The sequence below is a fragment of the Colias philodice genome, chromosome 10 (genome assembly GCF_061535455.1).
Source record: "Colias philodice isolate Cphi_HAF_F1 chromosome 10, ilColPhil1 Martin Lab GWU primary, whole genome shotgun sequence".
Lineage (NCBI taxonomy): Eukaryota > Metazoa > Arthropoda > Insecta > Lepidoptera > Pieridae > Colias > Colias philodice.
In genome coordinates this window covers 3,151,880-3,166,405 of record NC_143095.1, presented here as the reverse complement: position 1 = coordinate 3,166,405, position 14,526 = coordinate 3,151,880, and the positions used below count along the sequence as shown (strand labels likewise).

General features: G+C 37.6%; 1 protein-coding gene and 1 long non-coding RNA gene across 2 annotated transcripts in view; one reads left to right on the top strand and one right to left on the bottom strand.

Annotated features, from left to right (window-relative positions):
• The window catches only part of LOC149485087 (uncharacterized), a 200,850-nt gene that overhangs the window by 142,156 nt on the left and 44,168 nt on the right, over positions 1 to 14,526 (bottom strand). The gene's annotated exons all lie outside the window — the stretch shown is intronic.
• LOC149485088 (uncharacterized) overlaps positions 1 to 14,526 on the top strand; it is a 29,303-nt gene that overhangs the window by 2,731 nt on the left and 12,046 nt on the right. The window contains exons 2-3 of the mRNA XM_089699646.1: positions 10,881 to 11,046; positions 14,102 to 14,207. Coding sequence (XP_089555772.1) covers positions 10,881 to 11,046; positions 14,102 to 14,207 — 272 coding nt within the window. The remainder of the gene's footprint in view (positions 1 to 10,880; positions 11,047 to 14,101; positions 14,208 to 14,526) is intronic.

Below are 14,526 nucleotides of genomic sequence, written 5' to 3'. Positions count from 1 at the left end.
GTAATTCATTTGTAAAATAATAAAGTGATAGATGAATACTGAATGGTCGGAAAACTTTTACATTTATAATATTGATAGTATGCTATAGGTATGGATATAAAGCACGCACAAAAGGGACGTTACATTTGCATTATTCAATGTTCCACTACTGTTATTTTAGTGTTAACGCCACACTGTTATTTCGGAGACGTATCAATCCGTTTTTTTCTCTATAATGGTTGAATGTGTAATCCTAAGAAATATTTTATACTCTACAAAAAGAATTGAAATACCTTAAATATTATATTTCATGATATCATATTAATATCGACAGAATATTTAAACTTATTATGGTCAGATTGAGAAAAGTGAGTTGCTGCCTAGATTTTAAACTGGCGTTTTAATTCGTAGCCTATTTTTTATTACCCAGTTAACTTCTATTAGTCTTCAATTACTCGACCGCGAACTTTTCGCAAAAATGTAGATCATTTGTGAAGCTATATGAAAAGTTAACCTTAGTTTTAATCTATCCGTTTAATTGTGTAAATAAAATCTTAACAATCCTATAGGTTTAATAATCATATGAATTGACTATAGACAGGTCCTTTTGGTTGTTTTCGTCTTGAATAAAAGCACTATTTGGTGAGTCAACGTCTGGATCTTTCTAACAATTAGATATATTAATCTAGGTGACCTATGTGTCTGAAATATGACCTAAATCCGTTTCGCCGTGTAAGAGCCATTGTGAGTGTCATAAAAATATATTATATTATTCTTTTATTACGATATTATGGGAGTATATTTGTATGATTGAGATTGTTATTAAACAGATAAATGACGTTCGTAACTACAAACTACGTTTCTACAATATGCGATTTTCTTTTTCTTTTTCCTATTAATTTGTGATTTATTGGAATAGTGTTCTACCCAAGTACTTCTTTAACCTTTTTATACATATATTCGATATTCAAGTAATATCCAATGATAAAATAACGATTAATTTTCATAAAGGTACCTTTTTTGTCGGTGTAGGGCCGTTTCTAATTCCAATCCAAGCAACCTTGGCCAAATATTTTATTATACGAAGAATCTGCTCAAAAATAGCGAGCTTTTGTGCTACATAATAGGTATGTATGTATTCTTGGCTTTAATAAAAAGGTACGAATCGTGAAAACGGTGCTCGCATATAGAACGAGTTCTATTTCTTTCATTTGGTTTTCGAGGGTTGAAATTACGAGACCTGGCATCTTAAATATGCATTATATGTTTTTGTTGAACTACGTGTAAATCGTTTTAGCGAAATTATATTCTACTTTATATACCAATGCCATTAATTATGTATTAGAATATTGAATTGAATATCGAGCCACAACAAAACCCTTTGAATTTATGTAAGTAGGTACGAATAGTCGAAAATATTTCTACGATCGTGATTCACGAGAGTATGAAAGCAAATATAAAATATTGGTAGCCTTTTTTTATTATTTCACCCTAAAACGTATTTAACAGCAATATTAAATAAAATAAATACGAATTGACAACCTCCTCCATCTTTTTCGGTTGAAATTACAAAACTCGCGTTATAATAGAAGACACCCAAATCAATGCGTTAAACATGGTATGACTGGGATCAGTCATTACGCGTATCTCTTGGATAAAATAGCCGGTAATTTCCACATTCGCACTCCACGTGAAGCAGGTATTCATTGGCAGATTAATTGGACTGCACTTGACTCTTGAGGTACTCGAGCAATACGCCAACACGCCGCCAACAGTTCCGTCTCTCAAATGTTTATTTTACTTTCGAATTAATTAATTTAATGTACATATATTTGATGTATGTGTTCTTCGCTATTACGGTTTTGACGTGGGTTGTTATTTTCGGTTTAAGTTCAAGTTTCGGTTAGAGTAGTGCTGGGTACACGTGTGAGCTAAAACGGATCTGGGATCATCATCAACTTTGGAATCGTTTTAATAGATCTGGATATAAATATATTATTATAAAGTTATACCAAATTGCATTCAAATCAGTCAAGAAGAGACAGACTGGTGGACGGACAGAGTTACTTTCGCATTTACAAAAAAAAAAAAAAAAGGTATGGGCTTAGTTATAAAGTTTCTAGTAAATTAATTATCTATTATTCTTTAAGTAACTCTACCTACAAAACCACTCATTGAACGACACACACTAAAGGTAATATTATATTTCTTAGTCAAAGATGCTTCTGTTAAAGTTAAGTGGGTACTTTGCTTCGGATCAGGTGTTGAAGTCTATACTATCTTGTTATCACTGATTAAACCTTTGGCACTCCACATCAAAGAAAAATGGCTAATATTACAAAGTGTTCATGAATCATGTTATATTCAGATAAATTTCAATTTGTTAATGATGAGGTTGTCGTTTATGTACGTTGTTAGAATTAAAATGTTTTATGAATAGAATAAAGTTAGATAATAATTATCATATTTGATTACTAAATATGTAGTTACTTATCTAAATAGTAATAATGTATCAAAAACGATAAAAGCTATGGGTAACAAAAGCCCGCATTAGAATCATCACAGATGCATTAAATTCAATCTAATTATCGACAAATTGTTTATGAATATACAATACGATAAATTATACATTGAAATAATTTGTTCTGATAGACTATTAACAACTTAAATATACTTACATAGAGTCTTTATAACTAATTTATCAACGGATGGTATGGATCAGAACGAATGGCTATAAACTTCATGGTTAGGAAATGGAGTAGTTAGATTTAAACAGAGTTTAGCTGCAGAGGTCGATTAATCTATACTTCTATACTAATATAATAAAGCTGAAGAGTTTGTTTGTTTGTTTGAACGCGCTAATCTCAGGAACTATACTGGTCAGATTTGAAAAAAGAATTCGGTGTTATATGGTCCATTTATCGAAGAAGGCAGGCTATAGGCTTTATATCATCACGCTAAGACCAACAGGAGCGGAGCAATGCGGGTGAAACCGCGGGGCACCGCTAGATAGTAGATTATATTATGTGTCTTTCTAAAACACACAGCGTTGGATGAAGAAAGCTGTCTATGAATCCCACAAATCTATAGAAATAAGTTCTACCTTACCTCTTGTCTATGGATCTTTCACCTCACTAGCAAGGGCGCGTCCCTTTATCCGCTTCCGCCTCTGACGCGCCGCCATCTTCCAAGCGCATAGCGTTTGTGAATTCCGAAGCGTCAACATCGCTTAGATATCAAATCTTGATATTTCTTTTAAATCTCTTGTTTTTTGTGTTTAAATTTACTGTGAATTCAGTTGTAATAACACACAGTGTTGTTTTACGGTGTTATTTTTGTGTTTAAGTTCGAAATGCTTTCCCATAAGGAAAAAAGCACGTTGTCTGAGGACAATTCAAAGACCGGTGTTTCGGATGAAAACCGGCATCCAAAGTGTAGTGGTGAGTCGACTTCCTCGTCCTCGGAGGACGAGAGGAGCGACAGCTCGTCTCCTCGCAGGAAAAAGGCAAGAAAGGAAAAGTTCCGTAAGTACAATCAAACTGATACTTGCTCCGACCCACGCATAGAGTCCCTCATGCAACAGGTGGGATACATCTCGCAATACATGTCACAATTACCACAATATTTATGTGAATTAAGTAAGATGCAAGAGGTACCTAGTGACGTCGCTACGTCAACAGGTTTTCTATCATACCCAGGCACGGCGGCTACTGCGTCAAGGGCAGGGTTAAGTCAGTCTGGTGAGTTGACGTTAGGCGATCTGGATACCGAGTGTGACGCTGCGGTGGTCGTCCCTCTGGCCAACAAGGAGCTCCTACTGGAGTTAGAGCGTCTCCAGCACTTTGACCGTCCTACTTGGAAGGGGATAAGGTATAAAAAAGTGCTTAACTCTTGCTTAGCTTCCCCAGGCTTCACAGCCCTTAAGGTGAATGAGGAATTTTGCCACCTCAATAAGAACAAAGATTTTTTAATGTCGACTGAGTTACTATTAGCAGGTTTATCAAATAATATCTTAGAACAGCGTCGCTTGCTTAAAGAGGGCTTACAGGACATTGTAAATTGGGCACAGGAGAATAAGTATAATTTAAACCCAGGTAACCTGTTTGAAAAGATAACCTTATTGTTTGGTCCTGATTCTCCATCCTATAAAAGGTCAGAGATGACCATGCAGCTAATTTGTGGCAAGAGGTCTGAGTGCATTGAGGTAAGACGAGAACGTATCTTAAAAGAGCTAGGAAATGTCAACCTACGCTCTATACTTCATAATGTTCCTCCGAGTAAGGAATATTTATTTAGCAGAGAAGCCCTACAACCTATCATAGCTTCTCTGGGCGGAACCCAACAGTGGTTGAACACTCCCATGTATGCCAGAGAGAGAAGGCAACAACAGAGAGCTGCTCCTCAACACGGTAGACAGTCTCTCCGCCCAGTGTCCAGGAACCAGCCTCAAAGAGGGGACAGGAGGCAGGTTGCCAAGGTAAAGAAGAGCCGGCCCTTTCGTGGCGGCGTCCGCACCAACCCAGTGGTGCAGAAATGACAATTCGGAATTGTTCAGGGCGGGGTGTTTAAAGAAACATATAGAGAATTGGGTTCACTTAGGGGCCAACCATTTCATTTTAAAAAACATTACCAACTCTCGAATTCCATTTACCAAGAAACCTCCCATGTGTCTGCCCAGCAGGCTAGTCTTGGAGAGATGTTCTACGAGGGTGTCCCCCGCCATGACAGAGATGGTAGACCTGTTAAAGAAAATAGGGGCCCTAGAGAGGCCCAGAAAGATAGACGCCGGCTTTCACTCAAAAATGTTTCTGGTAAAGAAAGCAGACGGCTCAGCAAGGCCCATCTTCGATCTGAGGCACCTAAACACCTACGTGTCGGCCAGGCATTTCCAGTTAATTTCACCAGTTACCGTAATGGAGTTCTTACAATGCCAGGACTGGCTTGTGAAGATAGACCTCCATCAAGCTTATTTTCATTTGCCCATAGCAAATTCTCACCGCAGGTTTTTAAGAATAATTTACAATGGGGAAATTCTACAATTAACGGCCCTCCCTTTTGGCCTATGTTCTGCCCCCCGGACTTTTGCAGCCATATCAAATTGGGTCGCGGAGACCCTGAGGGCTCGGGGTATTCGCATTCTAGTGTACCTGGACGATTACCTATTGGTCCACCAGAGCCGAGCCAAATTAACCTCCCAGGTCTCGGAGACCGTAGGCATCTTAAAGAAACTTGGTTGGCACATCAATTTCGAAAAGTCAATCCTAGACCCAGTGCAGAGACTCGAATATTTGGGCCTTATGTGGGACACGAGACAGATGTCTGTGTCTTTACCAAACAAGAAGGTTTTAAAAATAAGACATACAGTGGCAGCAATGGAATCAAAAATGTCCTGCACTCAAAGAGACTTACAAGTGGTCTTAGGCATGATGAATTTTGCAAACTTAACGCTGAGAGGCGGCAGACTCCACAGTCGCCAGCTACAGATATTTCTCAGAGGTTTTGCGCGGAGCAGACCCAGAGAGAGGAGAGCCTTTCCTCCCCTTGCGACACAGGACCTCATGTGGTGGAGAAGAAACATAGGCAAGAACGGCAGATCCTTTATAAGGAAACAGGTGACACACTTCCTTACCACAGACGCAGCGGATGCGGGCTGGGGTGCACAGCTGAACAGCCGTTACCTGTCAGGGAGATGGGCAGGCAAGCAGAGAACTTGGCACTCGAATGTCAAAGAACTATATGCTGTGTTCGCTGCAATAAAAAGACTCCAAAGTACACTAAGAGGGGCCCACATATTAATCCAGTCCGACAATCGGACTCTGGTCGCCCACATAAGGAACGAAGGAGGGACAAGGTCATTAGCCCTCTTATTACTAACATCCGAGGTGCTTTGTCTGGCGGAGAAGTTAGAGTTAACTCTGTCGGCATCCTACCTCCCAGGCCTCCTCAATGGGATAGCGGATCGCCTTTCGAGAGGTCAGCCCCTACCAGAGTGGCATCTTCTACCTCATGCCACAGAGGTGTTATTTCGGAAATGGGGAGTACCAGACATCGACCTGTTCGCTTCTCAAAGAAGCGCAGTAGTACCAAGGTATGTAAGCTTAGATGCAGCAGATTCCTGCGCAGAGTTCTGCGACGCCTTCAGGCAGCAGTGGAGCTGGCACCTGGCCTGGGTATTTCCTCCACCCAGTCTAATCCCACAGGTACTAGCTCACCTCAACAATGCACAGGGCAGGTACATTGTAATAGCCCCCCAGTGGGCTCAGTGTTATTGGCTTCCGGACCTGAGGTCGAGAGCACTCAGTCCACCATTCGTCATACCGAACCTACGGAGTTGCCTCATAGATCTATCGACGGCTTTGCCTCCCCCACAGGTAGAGGACCTGAGACTGCTAGCTTGGGAGATTGGGGGTGGGAGAAACAAATAGCCCACTGGAATACAAAAGAAAAGGATTTGCTGGTGGCTAGTTGGCGTCCCTCCACACTAGCAACTTATGGCCCTCCAATTCGGAGGTGGTTGGCCTGGTGCAGATCAAATAACAAGGACCTCAAGGCACCTTCCGGTAATGACGTTGCTCAATTCTTAGCAAGCCTACATTTAGAGCACAATCTGGCTTACAGTACAATTCTACTGCATAAGTCAGCGATATCAACCTTCTATGGTGCATCAGAGGAGAGAATCACCGCCAATTTCTTTGTACAGCAAGTCCTAAGAGCTATTGCTATAGCAAAACCAAGACAAAGAAAAGAATCAATCTGGGACATAGAGACCCTGGTTAACTGGCTTAAATCAACAGAGGGTAATTCAACCCTGTTTGAGATATCAAGGCGAACAGCCTTAATCCTATTATTAGCATCGGGCAGAAGAATCCATGATCTTACTCTTCTTAAGATCTCTAAGGACTGCTTTGTCAGACAGGAAAATAAAATTATATTCTGGCCTGAGTTTGGGTCCAAGACAGATACAGCAACACACCAACAGTCAGGGTGGTGTTTGTCAAGGCACCCAGAGATTTCTATATGCCCGGTAACCCACGTAGAAAGGCTAATTCAGATCTCAGAAAATAGGCGTTCGGGCACAGAAATAGACAATTTATTTTTATCAATAAAGGGTCAAGTTAAACCTGCTACTCGTACTCTGATCTCAGGTTGGATAAGGTCAATATTAAAGTCAGTAGGCATAGCAGCCCCTCCTGGCAGTATCCGGTCAGCGGTTGCGTCAAGAGGTTGGTTGGAGGACCGACCCATTGAGGAGATCCTTCAGAGGGGCAATTGGAAGAGTATGCTGACTTTTAAAAAATTCTACTGCCGACCGGTAAAGCTAGCCAGAGACAATGAGTCGGTTTTACTTTTTGATAACTTTACACCCATCTAATAAAGTAATCTAGTATTATAATCAGTGTGATATTTAGTATTAATACCTAGGGCACAATTTTGCCAATGGTGATTGTTTTGTATCTCTTCCTTTATTATATTATTTTAACTTTTTAATAAGCAGAGCTTGTTTATAAAGATATCAAGCCTTAGAGGCTTTATTAGTTATTAAGATTTGACTGGGATTGATCTCTTTTATGTTCCTTGGAGAATAATAGTTAATTTATATTTCTTTATTTCATTTCTATTACTGTTGCACAATAAACCAAGACTGGTTAAGATATTATATAGAAGCACTAGGCATATTATATAGTCCAGATTTTAGTCAGTGTCATGACATTAATGTATATTAAGTTGAAATGTTACCCAAAGATAACAATTTAAGAGAGTTTGTTAGTTTAGGTTTTAAGCAAGGAAAGATGTTCATTTTCTTTTTTTTTTGTGGGCAATAGCCCTTTATTATTGTATTTTGAAATTTCTATAATATAGCTTTATTTAACAATACCTACAGCATTTTCATTTAGCATTAAAAAGAAAAAATTTTACTTGTAATACAGCACTTTAAGTATTACAGTGTCAATAGATGAGTTATATTTCAACATAGCGTTTGTAACTCTTTCTTCACCAGCAGATATCAAACACATCTTCATCCAACGCTGTGTGTTTTAGAAAGACACATAATATTGATGTTTTGCATAAAAACAAAACATGTATTATGTGTCGAATAAAACACACAGCGTTGAGTTTTACTGCTTGCTGATGAAGATGCTATGCGCTTGGAAGATGGCGGCGCGTCAGAGGCGGAAGCGGATAAAGGGACGCGCCCTTGCTAGTGAGGTGAAAGATCCATAGACAAGAGGTAAGGTAGAACTTATTTCTATAGATTTGTGGGATTCATAGACAGCTTTCTTCATCCAACGCTGTGTGTTTTATTCGACACATAATACATGTTTTGTTTTTATGCAAAACATCAATATTATGATCTCAGATTACGAGAGCATACAATACGTGACAGGCCATTTGTAATATCATTAGTGATTTAACATGTCTTTGCGATTTAGTGCGTTCTAGCACGTATAGACCGGGAGATACTGACACAAAATTTCGAGTCATTTGTAACAGGATGGCGGTTCTACAGGGGTCTTAGTACGCAATGACAAAAAGAAAAACGATGGTGTGAACGCTGGTACCGGCGGCTTAGTCGCGTGGGCGTTAGTCGAACTCGTCATAAAAATAGCGAAAGTCAAACGATTTGTAACACAAAAATTTTAGAATTTACCGATAGCCCATAAAAAAGAAGTAGGCGGTAGTGTCATGCCATACTTTTCCGGTGTGACTTACAGCCCGCCATACCGACGCAAATGTGTTGATTTAAAAAAAAACAATTCAACCATTTGTACCAGGCTAACTTTTGCACAGGTAACCATCGTCGTGTAGCCATTTACGAAAATCACCATACCATACTTTTCGGACGATTCCAAATGGTCGCCATACCGCCGAAAATCTGCAAAAATTTTTTTTTTTCGCCAAACTTTTTGTACCAGTATTGCATTTGGATTTTTGGAGAGTATTTGATAAAATGTGACCATTATTATATTTGCCATACTTCTAGTAGGGGGAAAAAGTGCTGCCATACTTCATAAATAAATTTATTATTAATTTATAGAAGTGAAGATTTCTACCACCTAGATCTTTGAAATTTTGTATTTATATTTGTTGAACCTCAAACTTATAGGAAAGATTAATGCCATACTGTTACAAATCGTTCAAAATACGAATAAAATCATACAATAAAAAAAAAATCTTATACACATTCGCCACCTCCCACAGGTATGGCATTATCACACTTCTATTTATAATCATTCAGGAGTTGTTGAAAAAAAAATTTAGGGTGTTACAAATGGTTCGGCGAAAAAAAAAATTTGCAGATTTTCGGCGGTATGGCGACCATTTGGAATCGTCCGAAAAGTATGGCATGGCGATTTTCGTAAATGGCTGCACGACGATGGTTACCTGTGCAAAAGTTAGCCTGGTACAAATGGTTGAATTGTTTTTTTTAAATCAACACATTCGCGTCGGTATGGCGGGCTGTAAGTCACACCGGAAAAGTATGGCATGACACTACCGCCTACTTCTTTTTTATGGGCTATCGGTAAATTCTAAAATTTTTGTGTTACAAATCGTTTGACTTCGCTATTTTTCCGACGAGTTCGACTAACGCCCACGCGACTAAGCCGCCGGTACCAGCGTTCACACCATCGTTTTTCTTATTGTCATTGCGTACTAAGACCCCTGTAGAACCGCCATCCTGTTACAAATGACTCGAAATTTTGTGTCAGTATCTCCCGGTCTAGTAGTAGTATGAGAAATAAAAGAATCCTGTCTCCAGTTTAACATGTGTATTGCATAGTCAAAAACAACCGTCGTTCATTTAATTTATCAACTTAATTTCTAGATCTATCGTACATCTAGCTTTTCTACTTGATAAAATTATTAGTATGTGTATTTAATATGATCATATCTGCTAAAAGGTTTTAGAAAAGCCCAAATACCTCTAGGAAAAACAAAGTTTAGCATCAACTCACGTAATCAATACCTGCTCTTTAACCGACTTCTTTGAATGTAATTTTCATTTGAAAGCCTTTTAATATCTATTACTGAGATTTTAATAGTAATTTATTCCGTATCAAGGAATTAAATGGAGATTTTCAACCTCAATTTGCTTGCGAAGACTGTTTTATAGGGAAGATTTACTGAATGGGAATTTAATGTATCGCTGATAATATCATTTTCATAGTATTCGACGTGCGAGGCATCGTTGGATACATTTTTATGTCCAGAGGATATCAGATACTGTAGTCGTCTTTTGTATCGCTTTCAACTCAATATCTGTATCTTTTAAATATAAAAATAACTTCCATTTTCATTTAAACTTCTGGAATGAGTGAGTACCTATCGGCTAATGTATCTTAAAATTAGAGAGGTATTATTAGGTACATTTTCAAATTATTTTCGTATTTATAGACTTATGTAGAGTCACGCAGTGTTCCCTAGGGTGACTACCCTTAGACAACTGCCTTAGCGAACCTTAATTTAAGATATTAGGTACCATGAAATAACAAAAATAAGCTACGCCTTGAGAAGTTTCTTAATTTTTTGATGTGTTTTCGTTTCATCAGAATAAATTTTTTCGGTCCAAACAATTAATTTTAAAAGCCAACAGTCAAATGAAACTATTTTCAGAGATAGAATCACAAACGTACGTCTACGTTTACTACCACAGTGTACATTGTACATTTTTGTACATTGTACACTTACCTATGTATACAATGTATGTACACTGATTATTAATTCAAATATTTATAGTTAAGTAGGTACTAATTTATAGAAAAGTTAATAAGCAGTAGGACAACTCTAAATATTTTGAAAGAAAAAGCGTAATTTCAAATGGCTAGCATTTATTTTCATTGGCTCATTGACTCCCTGCAAAAATCACACAATCGATAAACACATAGTCATTTGTTCCCCAGACGGTCGACAAAGCGGTATGCACGGAGGAGTCGGGCGCGGCGCGGCTGGAGGCGGTGCTGGTCGCGCTGGTCGAGCGCAAGGCGCGCGCGCTGCACGCGGAGCAGGCCCGCCGGCGGGCACGCACGCACCCCCTGCTGTTGTTGCTGCGAGATCATATACCCGACGGTTAGTTATATATTACAACTACATAGTATAAAACGAAGTCGCTGTCGCTGACTGTCCGTCTCTATGTATCTATAAAAGCATGCTACAGATAGATAGGATAATATAATTTATTAAGTTTTCTACGAAGCGGGCGCACCCGCGCACGGAAAGCCAGAAAAGTATATTATTATAGAATATAGGCACAGATTACTAAATATTTAGGAACAGCCTATTAAATAGCGCCACGTGCTATATAGGCCCTGCAGTTCACAGCTTCCTGAATTCAGATGATCATAGAAAATTTTACACGTTTCATGTAGTTGATAGTTAGCCGAGTAGTAGGCAACGTTAAACTTGAATTGAAAAGTAAAGAAGAAAGGAATAAAGTGTGATTTTTCTAGGTTTGTAATATGTAATACTCCCTTTAGGGCGCGTCTCGTAGTCAACGGGTGCCTCGTTTCAGCTATAAATTTGGTGTTTTCCGATAATTTGGTGATTCCAATACGGGACATTTTTAGTATTCTGTGCACAGAATTATTCATTAGAATACTCCTCACCTTAAACATAGAGAAAAAGGTGTGCTCAGAATAATAGGGAATTTATAGAATTTAAAATAAGGAAAAATATAACTAAATAATTACTCTATTATGTTACAATTTTCTTGACTTTTTGACCTACATATTGGGTTCGTCGCAATGATGAATTATTTACGTTATACTATCTAAGTAAGTAGTATAAACCGAGAATGCTTCAGTAGTTAAGTCCTTGCGAAGACGATTTTTGAATGAATAGAGACGTCACGTCACGACGTACAAGTCGTTTATATAAAATTCTCTTGTCACAATTTACACGATTTTCACTTATAATACCACAAGAGCTTCAAAATTATCGGGTATTTTCCGATAGGTTCGTTGCAAACAAATGAAGGAGTCAAGTTTTTAGTCAAGGTTAAAAAATGACGAGCGCGAAGCGTGAGTGATTTTTCCTGAAAAACTTGACGACTTTATTTGTTTGCAGGGAACCTTGAGGGAAATGCCAGATAATTTTGAAGCTCGTGTGGTATTCGGGAGATTATTTTTCCGTCCCAAATGTCGGCCAATAATTTCACAATTGAATTGAACCTGTCAGTTTGACGTCAACGACCAGAGAAAATTTTCAAAAAATTATCAGTATAATACCATGTAGGTTGTACCACGTGACGTCGAATGGTGCAATTCTATTGGTCGATATTTGGGTCGGAAAAATAATCATATTTATTGTGGATATTCGCTTGGCTGATATTTTTGTGGATATTTAGAAGGTCTATGAATAGTTCGTAACTAATTTTTATACTTATAAATGACAAATGAATCCTGGCAGAGCAACTTTTGCCGGGAAAGTTTAGTCATAATTAGCACGTAGTTGTACAATTAAAAAATAGCACCTTCACTTAATAATTAGTCTTTGTGACTGTTCAAATAATTATTATAACCCAGTTACAAATATGATTTTGCTTTACAGAAATTGTAGAATTCTCGCCTGAGAGCCATTTAGAGAGAAATATACCAATTAGCGATGTATGAGTGTGTTTTACTTTTACCGTGTCTCTTTTGTATGGAAGTGTAACATCATAGCGAGATTTTATAATTAATTAACAGTAAGTCAATACACAGGTGGCATAAAGTGCAATATTTTTCGATATAAGGCTTGAAACTAGGGATGTAACGATACATGATTTTGCCGATACGATACCGATACCGATATTTGTAATAAAATATCGGCGATACCGATACCGATACCGATATTGATAGCTTGGCAGAAAACTAAATAGTGAATTATGCATAAAAGTTACTAACATTTAACAGAGACTCAACTGTAAATCGTATTCTTTTAAATAACAATGCCGAATCAAAAAAAAGTAAACCATTTATTTTATTATTATTATTTTACAAAGTCAGTTAAACTTTAAGTTATACACATACAATCAGTACCTAATAAAAGTTTACTATTGGTAGAGTTTTTTCAGAAAACAAAGTGCGCACGCGCGGGCGGCCTCCCGCATCGTTCATTGGGCGCGGTTTTTTGAATTGTTTGATATCGGTATCGGTTGTTTTATAATCGGCGATACCGATATATCGGCTTGCCGATTATATCGGCCGATATATCGGTATCGGTATCGGTATCGTTACATCCCTACTTGAAACATTCATTTTTAAATTCCAGAATTCTTGAAGATAATTTTAAAGCTAAGTTTGATAGAATATTTCATTTTACTGAATTTTAACTTTAACTTTGATCTTTAATTAAAACAGCAATCAATTATAGGCTTAAATTCTAAATTGAGTAAGCTTACATAATAATGACGGAATTATTAATAGGGCCAGAAAATAAATCAGGGAAGTTACCTTAAATAAACCTTTTATTAATAGAAATGGAAAGTAGAAAATAAATTAGGAAGCTAAGACAACCTACCTCGTTATTGAGGACCTTGAGTAATAAATATCATAGGACATTATTACACAAATCGACCTAGTACCACAGTAAGCTCAATTAAGGCTTGTGTTGTGGAAACGAGCATAATTTAAACAGAACTCATAAATCGCCTGAAACATAATATATATGTATTGTTATATTTCATTTTATGTACAACCCACCTTTTCATACCTTTCACTTTATTGAAGTGAAATTTCTTTAGGTGCGTTGAGAGTAAAATTTCAAGGTCGCGTCATGGCGATACCGTCACGTCATGAGTCTTTCCAAAGAAGTTTCACTTCTGAAACGTGTGTTCGGCACCCACGCTTTTTTTAAAGTTTGACATATATGTATATATTATTTAATCTATACTTAATATTATCAAGCTGAAGAGTTTGTTTGTTTGAACGCGCTAATCTCGGGAACTACTGTTCTGATTTGAAAAATTATTTCGGTGTTAGATAGCCCATTTGTCGAGGAAGGCTATAGGCTATATATCATCACGCTAAGACCAACAGGAGCGGAGCCACGCGGGTGAAACCGCGCGGCACAGCTAGTACATATATAATATTTAAGGTTATACATATTATTTAATGTTCTAATAAACTAAAATGTACTATTTCAGAGGAAGCATCAATAGTCGGCAGTCCTCGGGAGGGAGTATCACACTGGTGTGAACGAGAAGGGCCTAAGAGTAAACATAAGAGACTTAAACTTCATACACATCATGGGTATGTATTTTATTTGAACTACTCATATACTTACCTAAACTATTAGGAATTTTCAATTATTATTATTAATTATTCAGCTTTAGCTAGAATATTTACCTAGGTCCTAGAATATTAGGCATCTAATCAGTAGGTACCTAGTTCTTTAAATAAGCTATGATTGCAATTTGTTTCTTAGAATCTCTCTCTTGACTTTGTACCTATTTTTGCAATCGATGGAAAAATTGTTTTATCTGAAAAAGGTACTGAAAATGAAAATCACTTTATTTGTAAAGTAAGATCGTATAATAATGACTTTCGGAATAAAAGTGAAGTTTTATGA